The sequence below is a fragment of the Notothenia coriiceps genome, unplaced genomic scaffold (genome assembly GCF_000735185.1).
Source record: "Notothenia coriiceps isolate Sejong01 unplaced genomic scaffold, NC01 NC01_scaffold00004662, whole genome shotgun sequence".
NCBI lineage: Eukaryota > Metazoa > Chordata > Actinopteri > Perciformes > Nototheniidae > Notothenia > Notothenia coriiceps.
This window is the reverse complement of record NW_011337363.1, coordinates 6233-21019: the sequence shown is the minus strand read 5'-3', so window position 1 is coordinate 21019 and position 14787 is coordinate 6233. Positions and strand designations below refer to the sequence as shown.

General features: G+C 39.4%; 1 protein-coding gene across 2 annotated transcripts in view; it reads right to left on the bottom strand.

Moving 5' to 3' along the window:
- The window catches only part of thrab (thyroid hormone receptor alpha b), a 34002-nt gene that overhangs the window by 13310 nt on the left and 5905 nt on the right, over nucleotides 1-14787 (bottom strand). For both annotated transcript variants that reach the window (XM_010767737.1, XM_010767738.1), the window contains exons 4-8: nucleotides 12288-12388; nucleotides 10422-10569; nucleotides 9428-9633; nucleotides 3099-3245; nucleotides 502-760 (exon numbers count right to left, since the gene is read on the bottom strand). In XM_010767737.1, coding sequence (XP_010766039.1) covers nucleotides 502-760; nucleotides 3099-3245; nucleotides 9428-9633; nucleotides 10422-10569; nucleotides 12288-12388 — 861 coding nt within the window. The remainder of the gene's footprint in view (nucleotides 1-501; nucleotides 761-3098; nucleotides 3246-9427; nucleotides 9634-10421; nucleotides 10570-12287; nucleotides 12389-14787) is intronic.

The window sequence follows — 14787 nt, the reverse complement described above, 5'->3', positions numbered from 1 at the left end:
CTTGGTACCTTGGAATCATATTAATTCTTACTTTCTAATAACGCGGGGCTACCCTTGGAATTGTTACATTGTTTCTTTTGCGAGAGGCCACCATAATACATATCCTGTCTTTATTTGCATTCTATTATTTCAAAAACCCTGAGCACATTATGTGACATGAGTTCCAAAACTCTAAAAAGTCTCTGTTTTGATAGTGAACTAATCAAGAGTTTTTTTTAATGAAATTTAGGAGGAGATTTTGGATTTCCTCCTTTCAACACTGAATATGTATGTGGGACTTTAATTATCAGGCCATAATTACATTTGGATTCACAAAAGGTTACGATATATGCGGTGTAAGGCAGCGGGTAATGAATATGGACAGTCATTGAATTGTGTCTCCAAGGGCACAGAAGACTGAGAGTTTACATTTACATTACGTTAGGCTCAAACTCCCAGAGTATTATAAGCAGAGAGGAGAGTCACAGCCATGCAGCGTTAAGTTTTAGAGAAGTAGTCAACCTGAGCTCATGAGCAGCACGGCCTGTAGCAGCGCCACCTCTGTGTCGTCGAGGTTGAACTGCGCCAGGCTCTTGCCCAGATCGAAGATGGCGTCCGACACCACGCCCAGCCCGCCGTTCTTCAGCTGCTCCCGCTTCACGGCCATCTCCCCACTCAGCGTCAGCGTCTCACTCTCGGGGTCGTAGCGGATGGCGGCTCGCAGCGACATGATCTCCATGCAGCAGCCCTTCAACAGGATGATCTGGTCTTCACACGGTAGCTGGGGGAAAATTGAACATTTAATGCAAGGTTATTCATATCTCTTAAGAATTTGCATATTGGACACATTTTAGCATTTTGAGGCTGTGAAAACCATGGAATTATCCACCATAATTACAGAGATATTGGTGGATGATTTCAACAAAAAGAAAATGTTACATACAGTAACAGTTAATGTGGGTGCAGTTTTCTCATTCATTTTAGAGTAGGGGTTTCAGGGTCTTATTAAGTTCATTTTCAGGTTCGTATTTGCATTAAGTGCCTCAACTGTGACATGTCTCCATGCGCCAGGTTTAACAAGCTCTCTATTTTTCTCATACTGCCTGTGCTGCAGCACCTCTTTTCACCCTCTGTCTGAAACCAGAGCCCAGTCTGCCGCGAGTGTTGTCACTATGTTGTGGAAGTGAACAAAGGATTTCATTAGAGGCGTTTCACGCTGCCCTTTATTACTTTCCACAAAAAAAAGATTTCCTGGATTACAACAAAACAAAGTTGAATGATAACACACTGAAGCACACACACAATCCCTCTGGGGATGAAAAGACAAGAATAATGCCTTGCACAAATGGAGAGGGAAAACAAAACAACACATTTTTTTAATTTCTCATTCATTTACTACACTTGACTTCACTTAAGATGGATGAGAAGCATTGTGACTGAGATAAACTGCTGCATGGAGCAGGAAATACTTTAGATAGAGGGAGAAAAATAAGTGAGGAAGGCACAGATGGGAGGAACGGGAAGATGTATTGAAAAGTATCAGATATGTTTTTCCCCTGATGAACACAGATTATGACTAATACACCCTGATTTACATGGATATTAGAATCTCTGAGTTGAAACCCATTTGATTAAATCTAAAGACTGCTGCGCTGAATTAAATCTCACCTTAATGCAAGCTTGTTTCTTATTTCACTGATCTCGACTGCTGAGCAGATTAATTGCCATTAATTGTCTGATTTGTCTTGTAAATGTGTACCTGGAGGGCACGCTTAATTTTCAGCAGCTGTGTTTCTGCGCATTTTTATCTGTAATTTACTGTAGTGGCATGAACAGATCTCATGGAAGCTAAAAAGGTCCTCTCCCTCAACCTCCTTCATCAGATCCTTTCATAATGTAATCTATTATATTGTGAAGAATAGATAGCATATTGAACGCGACAGATTATGTGCTCCAATGTCTGGAATATTATTACTGCATCCTTATCTGCACCTGTTTAGTTTCTCCATCTCTAAAATGAATAGATTATCCAGCAGCAGTGGGGAGAAATGTATTATATTTTACGCTCTCATTTGAATAGTAGCGTCCATCATAATATAAACATTTGATATAATAGGGTAATCTGAAAGACTTTAAAATATGCTGATTAAAAAAGCGACGATCTCTTCTTTCAAAACCATCACAGATCTATGTTCTCAAAAGCAGTAATGGATTACAGTTACAACTGTGCCTCACACACTGGTTTACTTTCTTTCTGACACACACAGCCGTCCCACCAAACAATAACTCAGCCTCCCTGATAATTATCCAATCTAAGGTCTCATTACCAGCGGCAGAGACAAGAAACATGATTACACGCTGCTAATCAAGGCGGGGCCAACAGGAGCAGAACTGCTGGCTGTGTTTTTCAAGTCAAAAAAGTGTAAATGCATGTAAGTGATCTGCATATTTATCCCTGCTTTCTTTTTTAAATAGGGGAATACGCTGCGAAAAATGTTAATTTCTTATGTCAGATAGTCATTGCTCACCCCCTAATCTCATGCCTTTGTGGTGAATGATACACTTTAAAAAACCCTGAGAGGAGTCTTGATGAAATTAAGTAAATGGGGGCCTTAGGAAAAGCACAATTCATTCTAAAACTCTGTGTTCAAACATAACCCGTCAAGTGTAATGAAGTCCAAGCTACTTTTATTCATCAAGAATGTTCGACATTTTTGGAATCCTTCTTCCCTGTTGAGGCATTCCACTAAAAATACAATTGTATTCAAGCATTTCAGGTAACACACGGTGAGCTAATGATATACAAATGGTCATTCTGGGGCTCAAGTTTTAACAGGCAAAGATTTCTGAAAGAATTGCATGTGTGAAATCTTTTTGACCCTTACTCCAGAGAACATTAGTCTTTTTCCACAGCTTACTGATAAGTTGTTCATAGTGTCTGTATCTCTGGAACCTACTGTTGGTGTCCTCCTAAAATAGAATAACTGCAAGACTAATTGACCTCCTAAATCACACATCCCCTCCACTAACACACTCACTGGTTTGTCTTCTGTGTGTTATCTTTCTTTGCATGTGTCAGACTCCCTCTCTCGCCCTTTACACCGTTCACCATTACTTACGTCAGAGAACATGGGCAATTTTTTGGCAAAGTCGACGACACGGGTGATGGCAGGAGTGATGATCTTGGTGAACTCGCTGAAGGCCTCCAGGTCCACCTTGTCTCCGTCTGACGTGGGAGTAACCGGGGACTGGCCGATTTTCTCTGGCTATAAGGGAACATAAACATAAAAAGAGGGTTAAAGCCCAGTTGAACTTCATTAAACATGAACAAAACAGACACATCAAAAGGTGGAGTGACTCACAACTAAAGACAAAATAACCGATTAATAAAGATGTTATGACTTTATATTTTTCTTCCATTGTTTCGCAAAACCTATTCAAACACATGAATGAGCCACACTGTTGTAATGGGCGATGAAAGCACATTACTGAAGTTTTGTATGCCTCAAAATACTTACTAGACCCCAAAATGTGTATTAATCCACTGCTGAAAATAATCCCCAAGAAATGCACAATTTCCATACAGATATTGACCAGTTTCAGACTATTTCAGGCTGTCTTTTTATTTCAATTAAAATGCAAAAAACCTATTCAAGACACCTTTTTAAAGATGCGCGTCTTGAGTAGAAACCAACAGACCTGGGGCTGAGCGACACAGGGAGTAAGGAAGTAAGTTAAGTAATAGTTTTCAAAGTTGGTTTTGGAGTCATTCAAAATGAGGTAGATACAGAATATGTCGTTTTGTTTGAATAGACTAGGAGAAAAGAGCAAATTTGAGCTTAGTGAATTAAGCACAGATCCCTACGACAGGACAATAGAGTACATTACAAGCTTCATTGTGGAGAATGGGTGTGTTTTCAGAATTAAAGAGCACAGAAGACTAAAATAGGATTACAGAAGAATCAATAAGATTGGTGTAGGGCTTAGAGAAAAATATAGCGGCAAAAACAACACACTTTGAAAGGTTTTTATAGCCTTTTGATCCTTTCTACAAAGTGCTCGCTTGCCTTGGGGAGACAAATTAAAACCAATTTACCAGATAAGGACGGAAGATTGTGCTCAGAGAGAGGAATGGGACATGTCACCCGGCAGACAGCGCTTACTTACAGGAGGACTGCTGTGGGGAACTGCAGATCAGTGATACATATGTTTACAGAGTTGTGTTAATGGAGGTTGTGACTATGAAAGATATTGTTTCACGCGCCACTGAATAAACCGCGTGTCAAGGCCGAAGTCATTAATTGAGGCCGGGCTGAGATAAAACTATAGAAATAATAACCTCACACAATGACCCATCAATCACCATCCAGAGGGAATCAGTGCACATTTAGCTGTGCAGCTGAGAAATGATGGAAAATCTAAATAATAGTAGTATAAACTTTGATGGGCTGCAAGTCGTTGTGCGAGAGCCAAAAAAAAGCATTGTTTCACTCGGTGAGGTCAGTGGCATTTTTCATTTCAGTGCTGAGGGGATGGTTCTCTGGAGAGAGCAGCTGAGGTTCAGAGCTGAAAACACACCGCAAGACTCACCAGACACTACTCACACTGATGGCAGAATAACATGGAGTCTTCACCTCCAACTGTTTTAGGGTCTCTTTAAACTTGTTTAGAGCAACATATTTTCTGACTTAAGCTATCTACAGTGATATTAAGCCAGGAAGACAGTTTTCATTTTATTTGTCTACGTTTTGAGATAAATGAGACTACAAAATAATGGAACCTACTTACTCCTGTTTAATCCACAAAATGAACTTTAGTTGTATATAATCTCTATTGGCGCTGCATTGATAAATGAATCCACAGAGGTTTTTCAGGTAATAATGACAACAAATGATATTGTCATCATCTCGAATAAGGAGGCTTCCTACTTCCTCTATTCAATACCTTAATAAAGTTAATATCTTCTGCTTTGGACTGACAAAAAAGACATTCTATAGACCATTGATCGATTAATCTAGAAAATAATCGGCAGAATATTCAATAAAGAAAATAGTCATTAGCTGCAGCCCTAGTTTCAAAGACACAGTCAGGTCTATATGTCAGATTACCTATACTAAAGGGGGAGAGATTCTGGGTGATTTAAATTACATTTTAAAATACCCAAAAAATGCCATTGACTTCAATTCCATGGCGTGGCAGCAGAAATCTCAGAGAGGTTTGGCCAAATAAAACCAACACTATCTGCATGGTCAGATACTGAATGATTGATCTTGTTCTATGATAAACAAAAACATCATATAACACCGCACTGCAGTCAAAACATATGTAACAAAATCTCAGAGGATGAAAACACAATAAAGCCTGAAGGCTTAAACCAAGAGAGTTATGTGCTTCTTGGTAATTTGTATACTTAATACTTAAAATTCAAGATAGCTTTCCCACTTTTAATGAAAAGACTGTTTAACCATCCGTCATCTATGAAAGCAATTTAATAAGAAAACTAATCTTAATACTACACGTGTTGTTGGAGCTCAAGTGATCACAGAAATGTGTGTGATGATTCCGTGCACAGGCATATATTTGGGTTTGTGAGTGGTCTTCACATTTTCATACTGTATGTGCTTTCTCATGGACTAAGGAGATGTTCTTGCAACTGTTTATGTATGTTTATTTACTACGTGGCCATCTGGGTGGCATCCAGGGAAAACACTTGGCTGTACCCGCAGAGCTGGAGAGGGATTACGTGTTTCCTGCTGTACAGACTGGTTAGTCTGGAGCCTAAACGATGTTGGAGATATCATAAAGCTCAATGTGGGCTCAACATTCCTAAAGAAACTGTTTTTATGTCACGTATGGAAAAGGGAAATCATTTTCTAAATTACCCAGAAGAGGCACATGATATTTGGACTAACATGAACCCCGGTAGAGACTGGGAGTTGGCGCATGCTAAAGTGGGAGGAGAAAGGCGGGGAGCTTTTTAATTGTATGTCTGTTATAGTATTTGCTGAGATTCAACTGTTGCCCTTATATCAGATAGATCAGTGTGAGAAAGATGGTTCCAGTGGAGCCAGGGAAGATACATGATCTTTTTATCAGGCTCAGATGGTTTCATCACTTTGCTATGAACTACATGGTTCATTTTTTATGACATAAAAATATAATAATATAATATGTGATGAAGATATATTTTATAATGATAAAGCTAGGTATAATGCCTTGAGCGTTTACATTTCAGAAAGATGAAAATATCCTGGGTTTTGAGTTGTTGATCCAAACATGTCAATGAGGTTTCCGGCGTCTAAACTCACCTTTTGTCCACTGTAAGGACACTTGAATTCCAATCAAATATAGACATCCTAACCTTGGGTCAATCTTCACGGAAATATAGTTATCATCTGGTAATAATATGTTCGAACACACTGTACAGAAATTTGCACTGCGTGACAAGATGATAAGATTATGACTGCAGAACTGCAAGTTTGTTGTTGAAAAATGCCGATATCTTTGAACAGGACATTCTGAATGTCTGGATTCAATTCAAACCATATGTCCTCCGTGCACTGAATCACACAAGAACATCTGATTGTTTCATTTAGTTTGGGAATAGCTGAGTAGAACATTTTACGCTAGCCAATAGAGCCGTCTCATTTATCTAATGTTGCTGAGACCAACAGCAAGCGGCTTGAGATAAAGTTCATGAGTTTATTGAAGAAAAAGATGTGTGATTTGAAAGGCTGCCAAAGAGAGTTTATGCTTCTCTTGGCTTGGAAAACTAAATAAAAGACTTGGAGCATAAATGTAGTCTGACCTTTGCTAGCAAGATAGCAGTTGGAGAGTTACATACGAGTAAGGAGTTCATAGTAGTAAATATCAATTTGCCTTCATACTTAATCATTACTATGAGCATGTATATCTTAGTAATTGTTTAAAGAACACTTTCGAAAAGCTCTATTTACTTCACATGGATAAAATCAAATCATTTGTTTTGCATGTTTTGTCAGTTTGCAGACACTGCCTCTTATTCGAGAATAAACATGCAAACCCATTTGTTTGTATGTTAACATTTTCCCCTTTTGAATGTACAAATGGTAATCAATAATCATGACTAGTCCTACACATATAATGTAGATTAATGTCTTGTAAAAGCGTTCTTTTAGAAATGTGATTCTGAGCGTAAGAGAGAGAACATTATGAAACCGTAACTCAGACCAATGTGTTCTTGCAGATATGGGGGCCCAGTTAAATAAGACACATATGGGAAGAGTGTTTAATGTTGTCTTGCAGGAGTGAAAATTGCGCTTGAGTACCAACATATCATTATTTAAGTGCCAATATGATGCGCTAAATTGTTGGTGAGTAGGTGTATTAGTCATTAGGTGTACATGGTCGGTTAGCACTTAAATTGAATACATTCAATGAATTTAACAAATCCTGGGTACTTTGTCTGTGATTGGAGTTTTGCCGCTTCCTCTTCTTTATGCAGTGTTTTGCGTATATTGATGCAGAACTTAATGTAATCAGCGCTTCATTGGAGTCGTCATTTGTGAGCTATAAGTACAGTGTGTGTGTCGCTTCTTCCGTTTTAAAGCTGCCGTCCCCACAGGACTAACAAAGCTCATCCCGGTTGGCTTAGCATGTACATTGAGATGTTCAGGGTTCAGCAGCTGTACCCTCCAGAGCCCCGTTAGTGGGTGAAGCCAGTGTAAAATAGAGCAGTTTATCCTTTTCGATGAGCCGAGCTCAGGGCGAAGATATACTGTATGTCACAGAAGCATGGATGACTGTCTTTTAAATCCAGTTTTTTTTAAAGCCCTGCTCTAGAGACATGCTTTAAAGGGTTAAAATACATATATTTCTTAATCTAACTTATATTATAGATTGATTCATGAAGTGGAGGATGGAAAAAGTCTAACTTTTAACACCAATTTCAAATGTGCCTTTCTTTTAAGGAAATCCTCACATTTCTTTCCTCAGCTTGAAGCTTCAAACCTCCTCACCTACATTTTTCCCGTCTGGCCCCCTTCCCACCACTCCAGACCACTTCCTTCTAGTTGCCTAGCAACTTCCTTCCCGGTACTTGCTTGTACACATGCTATAAACCCCTCTCCAAAGGAAACCCCCTCATTTCTCCAATCTTACACCCACCTACACATCCCCGGGTGGATATAAAAAAAAGGAAGCCCATTGATTTCACCTTGAGCTCAGGTCCAATGCTGCTATGAAATTTGTAATGAGTGTTTAAAACTGGGTAAGCACCCCAGATAATCCTGGGCCAGAACATGAGGTCAGCGCCTGAGTCTGTGAATGATACCAGGCAGGGCTGTCCAGGATGAATGTGAGCACCAGCGCAGCAGGGAGGCTCAGAGAGAAACCCTGACAGCCAACAACCCTGCGCTCATAACTGAGGATTTACTCTGGCTGTGATAAGGAGGAAGCCCACAGAAAACAGACGGGCATGAATAGAGGGGAAAGTAAGGGTAGACACAGTGAGAGAGAAAACAATAAAGTGAAGTTGGTAAGGGGATTAAAGTAAAAAAGACTCAATACAGCATGTGAAAGAAAACTATGAAGGGAATTAAGGATGGTTAAGAGCCCAGAAGGATTAAGATGAATAAACCCCCAAAACGCTGCAGAGAAGAGAGCAATAAACACAGAGCTGGGAATACAGAGCTATAGAAGTCAGAAAGAGCTACTATGACAGTCAGCTTTGTTTAAAAAAAGAAGAGCTGCAGCTCACCGAGATCAAATGAAACCTTGTCATTTGTGACTGAGAATGTTTGTTTGTGTGAGGATATTGTGTAACTCGCCCGTTGCGAGGTTCTGAAGGGGTTACAAACAGGAACATTGAAGTACAAACACTAAAGCAGCACTACATCGTTTACAGTGTGGAATCACCCCTGTGGCAGCTGTTAGAGTGTTTTTGCACTTAAACAGAGTCAACAAGTCCTGAGTGCTTGTTACCACTGTTTTAATAAACACAGCTTCATCCTCTGATCTGTAGATTTTGTTTACAGCTTTTCCATAGGGTTGAAATTAGTTCTCAGACAGGGCAAGAAACAGGAGGGGTGAGACAACCAGTTGGCTTTCAAAGGAGAAAGGTAAAACAACAGGGGGCAAACACAAAAACAGGGCATAGTTTTGTATCAGTTTTACAACTTATCTAAAATCTTTGTCTGTCAGCATTAAATTGGTAAGCGCAAGGTGGTCAAATATGGCCATAGCTATAAAAATAAGAGCCAAATTGAAATTAACCACAATTATCATTTAAAATCTGAAATAGATGATTAAACATTTTGTGAGAAGTTAACTTGATTAAATTCCGTAAACTTGCTGCTACGGCACCTTGTAACCGTACAGAAAGTGGAACGTTTTAGTTGGTAAACAATGCTGTTCTGATAATAAAATAACTAGTAAATAGTGCTTTAATTGGCAGTTTTTTTCCTCTTACCAGGAATTTGCGCTTCTGTTTCCACTGTGCGCCCTGAGCGTTGGTGTGCCGGTGGGCCTCCGTCACCAGGTGGATCACCTCCCACTCGCTGTCAGTGGGCTCTGGACGGTTTTGGAGGGTTTTCACCATTTCCTCCTTCTTGCGTCGCTCCCTGTTCTCTTCAATCAGACGCCGTTTAGCCACCCGCTTTGAGTCATCCAGCACCACTGCGAAGAGATGAGGGGAGATGGAGGAGAAGGCCCGGAGGGGAAAGAGGGAAAGGAAGAAAGAGCAAAGGAAGAGAGGAAGAAAGCATAGAAGAGGTATGTAATTAGTTTGCGTGTTGCCTAACGTCTGCACATCGTCTAGAGATGCAGATTCTATATAAGGTTCTACACAACGCTTCTATATACAGTCCTCACATCTTTATGTCCCCTGCATCCCTTCTGCACCACTCCCTTCTTTAAAAAAAAGCAACAGTTTTAAAACACAATCTGAAATGTGTACTTTCAGATTAATTAACAATTTACGGTAACATTTTATACTACTCCCATGTCTGTAATGCATATTATGAAATCCAAACATTAATTACATCATAGACATGGGTGTCATAGAAAGTGTTAACAGAATGAATGCGCTTACTGTAAACTGTATACTATAGTTATAAACACACACAAGTGTTCATAAGTCTTGTCAACAATAACATTTTGTAATAACTAATCAAAGGTCAAGTATGGTAAGACTTCATAACTGCTGGTCTCACACTGACACTGTGATACTTGGCCTTATAAAATGTTTATAATGCTTATAAGTATTGCAAAAAGCATTATGAACTGTGATTATACAGTGGTATGGGTTAATTATAATGCACTGGTTTATAATGCATTATAGAGTTGGAACAGAGAACGTTTATATTCTATCTAGCGTGTATTTATACATTGTAATCACTCTTTTCTGTGTGAGTGAGTTTGTGTGTGTGTGTGTGTGTTTGTGTGTATAAATGCATAGCACTCACAGTCCATGGCCATGCCCACTGCAATGCACTTCTTGAAGCGGCAAAGCTGACACTGGTTGCGGGTGATCTTGTCGATGATGCAGCAGCCATCGTACTTACAGGAGTAGCTGGGGTGGAGGTTCTTCTGAATGGTCCTACGGAAGAAGCCCTGCAGACACACAGCGAGGGGCAGCGGCATTTAATGAAGATTGAGGGAGAGAGCCACTTACAAAGTCGTTGAAAGGACAAGTGTGAGGCTATATATAAAAACGTTGTCTCTACCACATATTGCTGTTTGTTGCAGTGTGAATAACAAGCTGGCCAACACATTTTAATTAACAATGCTGCTTTTGCTGTGTGATAAAACACATTCAGAAAAAGATCTTTAATGGAATTTGTTCTGTACCTGACTTGCTAGCAAATGAGGCAATTTGTGTAAATGTTAACTGAGCCTTGTAGTTGCTGGAAGGCAACAGCGTAGGAATCAAACAAACCGTAGCTGGACATTTTAAATTCATGAATTAGGCCTTGTATCAGCCAATCATGTAATATTTTTCCTGAAAATGCAGTAAAACTTGAAAATATAATAAATGTGCACTTAACCAGACCAATAATGTAATAAAACCCAATAATGTAATAAAACCCAATAATGTAATAACCTGACCAGTGATGTAATAAAATGTCCTGAGTGACATTTTTACTGTCTACTTCTCAATGTAAGGTGAGGCTAACTTTGGTCTATCAGGAAATAAATCCAAGTACCCAGGAATTAGATTTACATTTAAAGCGGTGATACTTTTGGACAGGCCCCGTCTTTACAAATAGAAAATCCATGAAAGGATCCCTATTCATAATCCTCTGGTGGTTTTGAGTTAAGAAGTCTAAACGTCTCCACTTTATATGTTGTGTACTTTAAATATACATAATAATAATAGCCTTTAGTTCAGTCGGCTTACATGAATTATATCGTGAACTCATACACTTTACTCGATAAAACAAGCAAACCTTTCAATATAATTACATTATACTGTAAAATGAAATTATAATAATAACATTATTAAAACTTTAAACAAAGGCGTATGATAATAAAGTACAACAAAATAATTAACAGATATCACTCAGGTAAACAAAGGAAGACACTGAATAAATACAACAAAATATAAATAATAATAAATGAAATGTTATAAAATGTAATTAATTAAAGGCGGATGTGTAACACAAAGCTAATCATATATCAACAGTGTTGATCCAACTGTAAGATATTACGGTCACTGACATTTTCATGAATTATCGAAATAATGTTTTCAATCAGGAAATGTTTTGACTTTACAATTGCTATTATTGGGTTTTATTATAGGTGCGATCAAGTGTTTTCAAATTGCAATTAAATGCTGGCGTTATCACATTTTCAGGATATCTTAACATGATCGGGTGCTACGATTGACGCATGAATCTGATGTGTTTAAATATACTTTATTTTAAGATGTCATCCAATCAATCATACGTCAACTACATCAATGCTCACTATCACATTCAAGGCCTTCAGATATAACATGCCATTGGAAACACACAGGAACAGAGCCTGAGTGACAGCGAGGAAGACAACTGGAAGAGGTGAGAGCTGATGAGACAGACTGGCAGGTTTATATAAATATGTGTATGTATCATCTTTCCGTGGCTGTACACAATGTGTCTTTGACCTTGCTGTGTGTTTACTTTGAAGAGACTGCTTCAGAGTGTGTGTGCCTGAGTGTGTGTTAGATATGAGTTAGTAGAAGCATCTGACCTCAGAGGCCTCATATCAGGTTTTCTGACAGATATGAGGGTTATGAACCTGCTGTGTCAGAAACGTTTGGTGTGTGTGTGTGTGTGCGTGTGCGTGTGTACCTTGCAGCCCTCGCAGGTAATGCAGCGGTAGTGGTAGCCTGTGGCCTTGTCACCACAAACCACACACGGCTCATCCTTTTCGAGGTAGCTGGGGATGTACCCTGAGAGAGAGAAAGTGGGCAAGGGCAGAGATGTTAGGAAAAGTTAAATGAATTATACATGTTTAAACATTGAATATATTCTACACACCAATTCCTCTCACTCTCACACTAAATCCACCTCACCTTCAAAATCACATTACTGCTAAGCTCCACTCTAGCCGGCCAACATACCCCACCCAATAAACCCCTACACATTATTTCCACTCGGCTGTCTGTGGAAACACTTAACACTAGCCATCCACTGTGCCTTCACTGTACCATAAACACACTGCGAGATGATATAATGAGCTTCCAAATATCATGGACACACTCAGTTATTTACAGATGTCATATGTAATTGTATTCATTGGCTCCAATTAAGAAAGAAAAAGTATATTTAGTCATCTAGAAAAAGAGCACGATGTTAGGAGGAGCTTTAGGGAATGCTCGAACGTGATCCTCACATTAACATTCAGCAGTTGGAGCCACTTCTCTATCTGACCTGCAGGGCAACACAATCAGCACTTCTGTAACAGGTTAAATGGATCCTGTGGAGTGTTTGACCCTGTAGAAGCCCAATGTTTTTACAAGTGGGTCCTCAGTTTGTTTGTTTCCCTGCAGGTGCACAAGGACGTGTACGACATCATACGCATTTTCACCAACTGGTTTCAAGCTATTCCACTGATTGACAGTTGGTGCCATTGCTATGCCAGGATATGTGTCAGTTAAGGCAGTGAAGAAGAAGAATGATAGCAAACATATGCTTCAGTGGCATAATGTTTTTTTAACTGAGTGAAAGGATGGTAAAGATGTAAGTGGCAGCCATGATAAAGGCCGGTAGAGCTTTCTTAATGCTAAGTGAACATTTGAATTCCTTTTTCCTTTAGCATAGTGTAAACTGGGCCTTCACCTAAGGAAAGTAGGTAATGATGTCCAAACTAATTCTTTGTAGCAACATTTAATGCGACGAGGCTGACCCAGGTACAGAATATCCACGGTTGAATAATTATGTAGCCTTGTGTAACTGAAGTTAGATATATCATCGCTTCAGTCTTTATGAATACTCCTTCACATATGTCCTTGAGCTTATTTTCCATTTTCCTAGTATTTATTTATACATTTATACATTTATTAGGCCTTAACATAAAAATGAGTTGTAGCTACTTTGTAGATAAATGACTGAATCTAAAAATATAGTTTGTTTACAAGAAAAGTCACCTTGCTTCTTCAACTTAGAAAACAAGAGACATTTCAGTAATATTTAAAGACACTTAAAGTAAAATCCATAGCATCCACACAATGGCTCTTGGACCAAACCTGAAACCACTTCACATCTTTAAAATGTGACTTATTTTAAAGGCCGATTCAGTGATTTAAATGTAAACAAAAGAGAATAACAAAGGGATAACCATTTCTCTTTGTCCTGGTAGCAAGAACCAATCAAATCATTTTGAATTGCTCTCTATTTGATGGAAATGTGCTGTAATAGGCTAATGAACTCGGGACAACTACATTTCAGTTCTTCAAGTTTTCTTCTAACACGACTGGTTTACAATAAGAGCAATGCTTGAAAACCTTAGCTTATATCAGCTCTATAATTTGAATTCATTACAGACAGAAAGCTTAGTTTCCACTTTCTCTTCGGATATAACGTATATAAGCAAACCTCAAATTAATGCGGTCACAAAACTACAGGTCGGGTGAGTAACGTTGATATAATTGGGTTTTAACCAAACAGAATTGGCTACATATATTACAAGGTATATGGGTTCCATAAACTTTAGTGGCTGAACAAAATTTGGAGTGTTCTCTCTCTGCGCTCCTCTTTCCCACTCTGCTTTAAACTCGAGAATAGGACAGTTTGTTCTTTTTCCATTTAAAGACCAGGGAGACTGAGGGAGTGAGCATATACAGAGACACAGGAAACAGCAGATTTCCAGTCTTTTCACGAGATATATGGCGAAAAAACCGAGAAGGGGGAGGAGATGGTACACTGCAAGTCACAACCTAATACACACACACACACACACACACACACACACACACACACACACACCACACAGCACACACACACACACAACCACACACACACACACACACACACCACACACACACACACACACACACCCACCACACACACACCACACACACACCACACCCACACACTCCACCACACTGGCAGAGCCTTTGTAGGCCCTTCTACAGTAGCCATACATGTGTGTGAGTGAGGTTCTCCATGGCATATATGCTAATGTGTGTGTGTGCGTATACCGAGGCGTTGGTGAGAGGCTGCTGACTGGAGTGTCAGTTGGGGCTCCTGCCTTTTGGCGGTTGTTTACAGATTTGTGAAAGGAGAGGGGGGGGCAAGAGAGGATTGTAGGAAAAGAGAGAAAAAGGAGGAGGAGGTAGGAGGAGAGGAG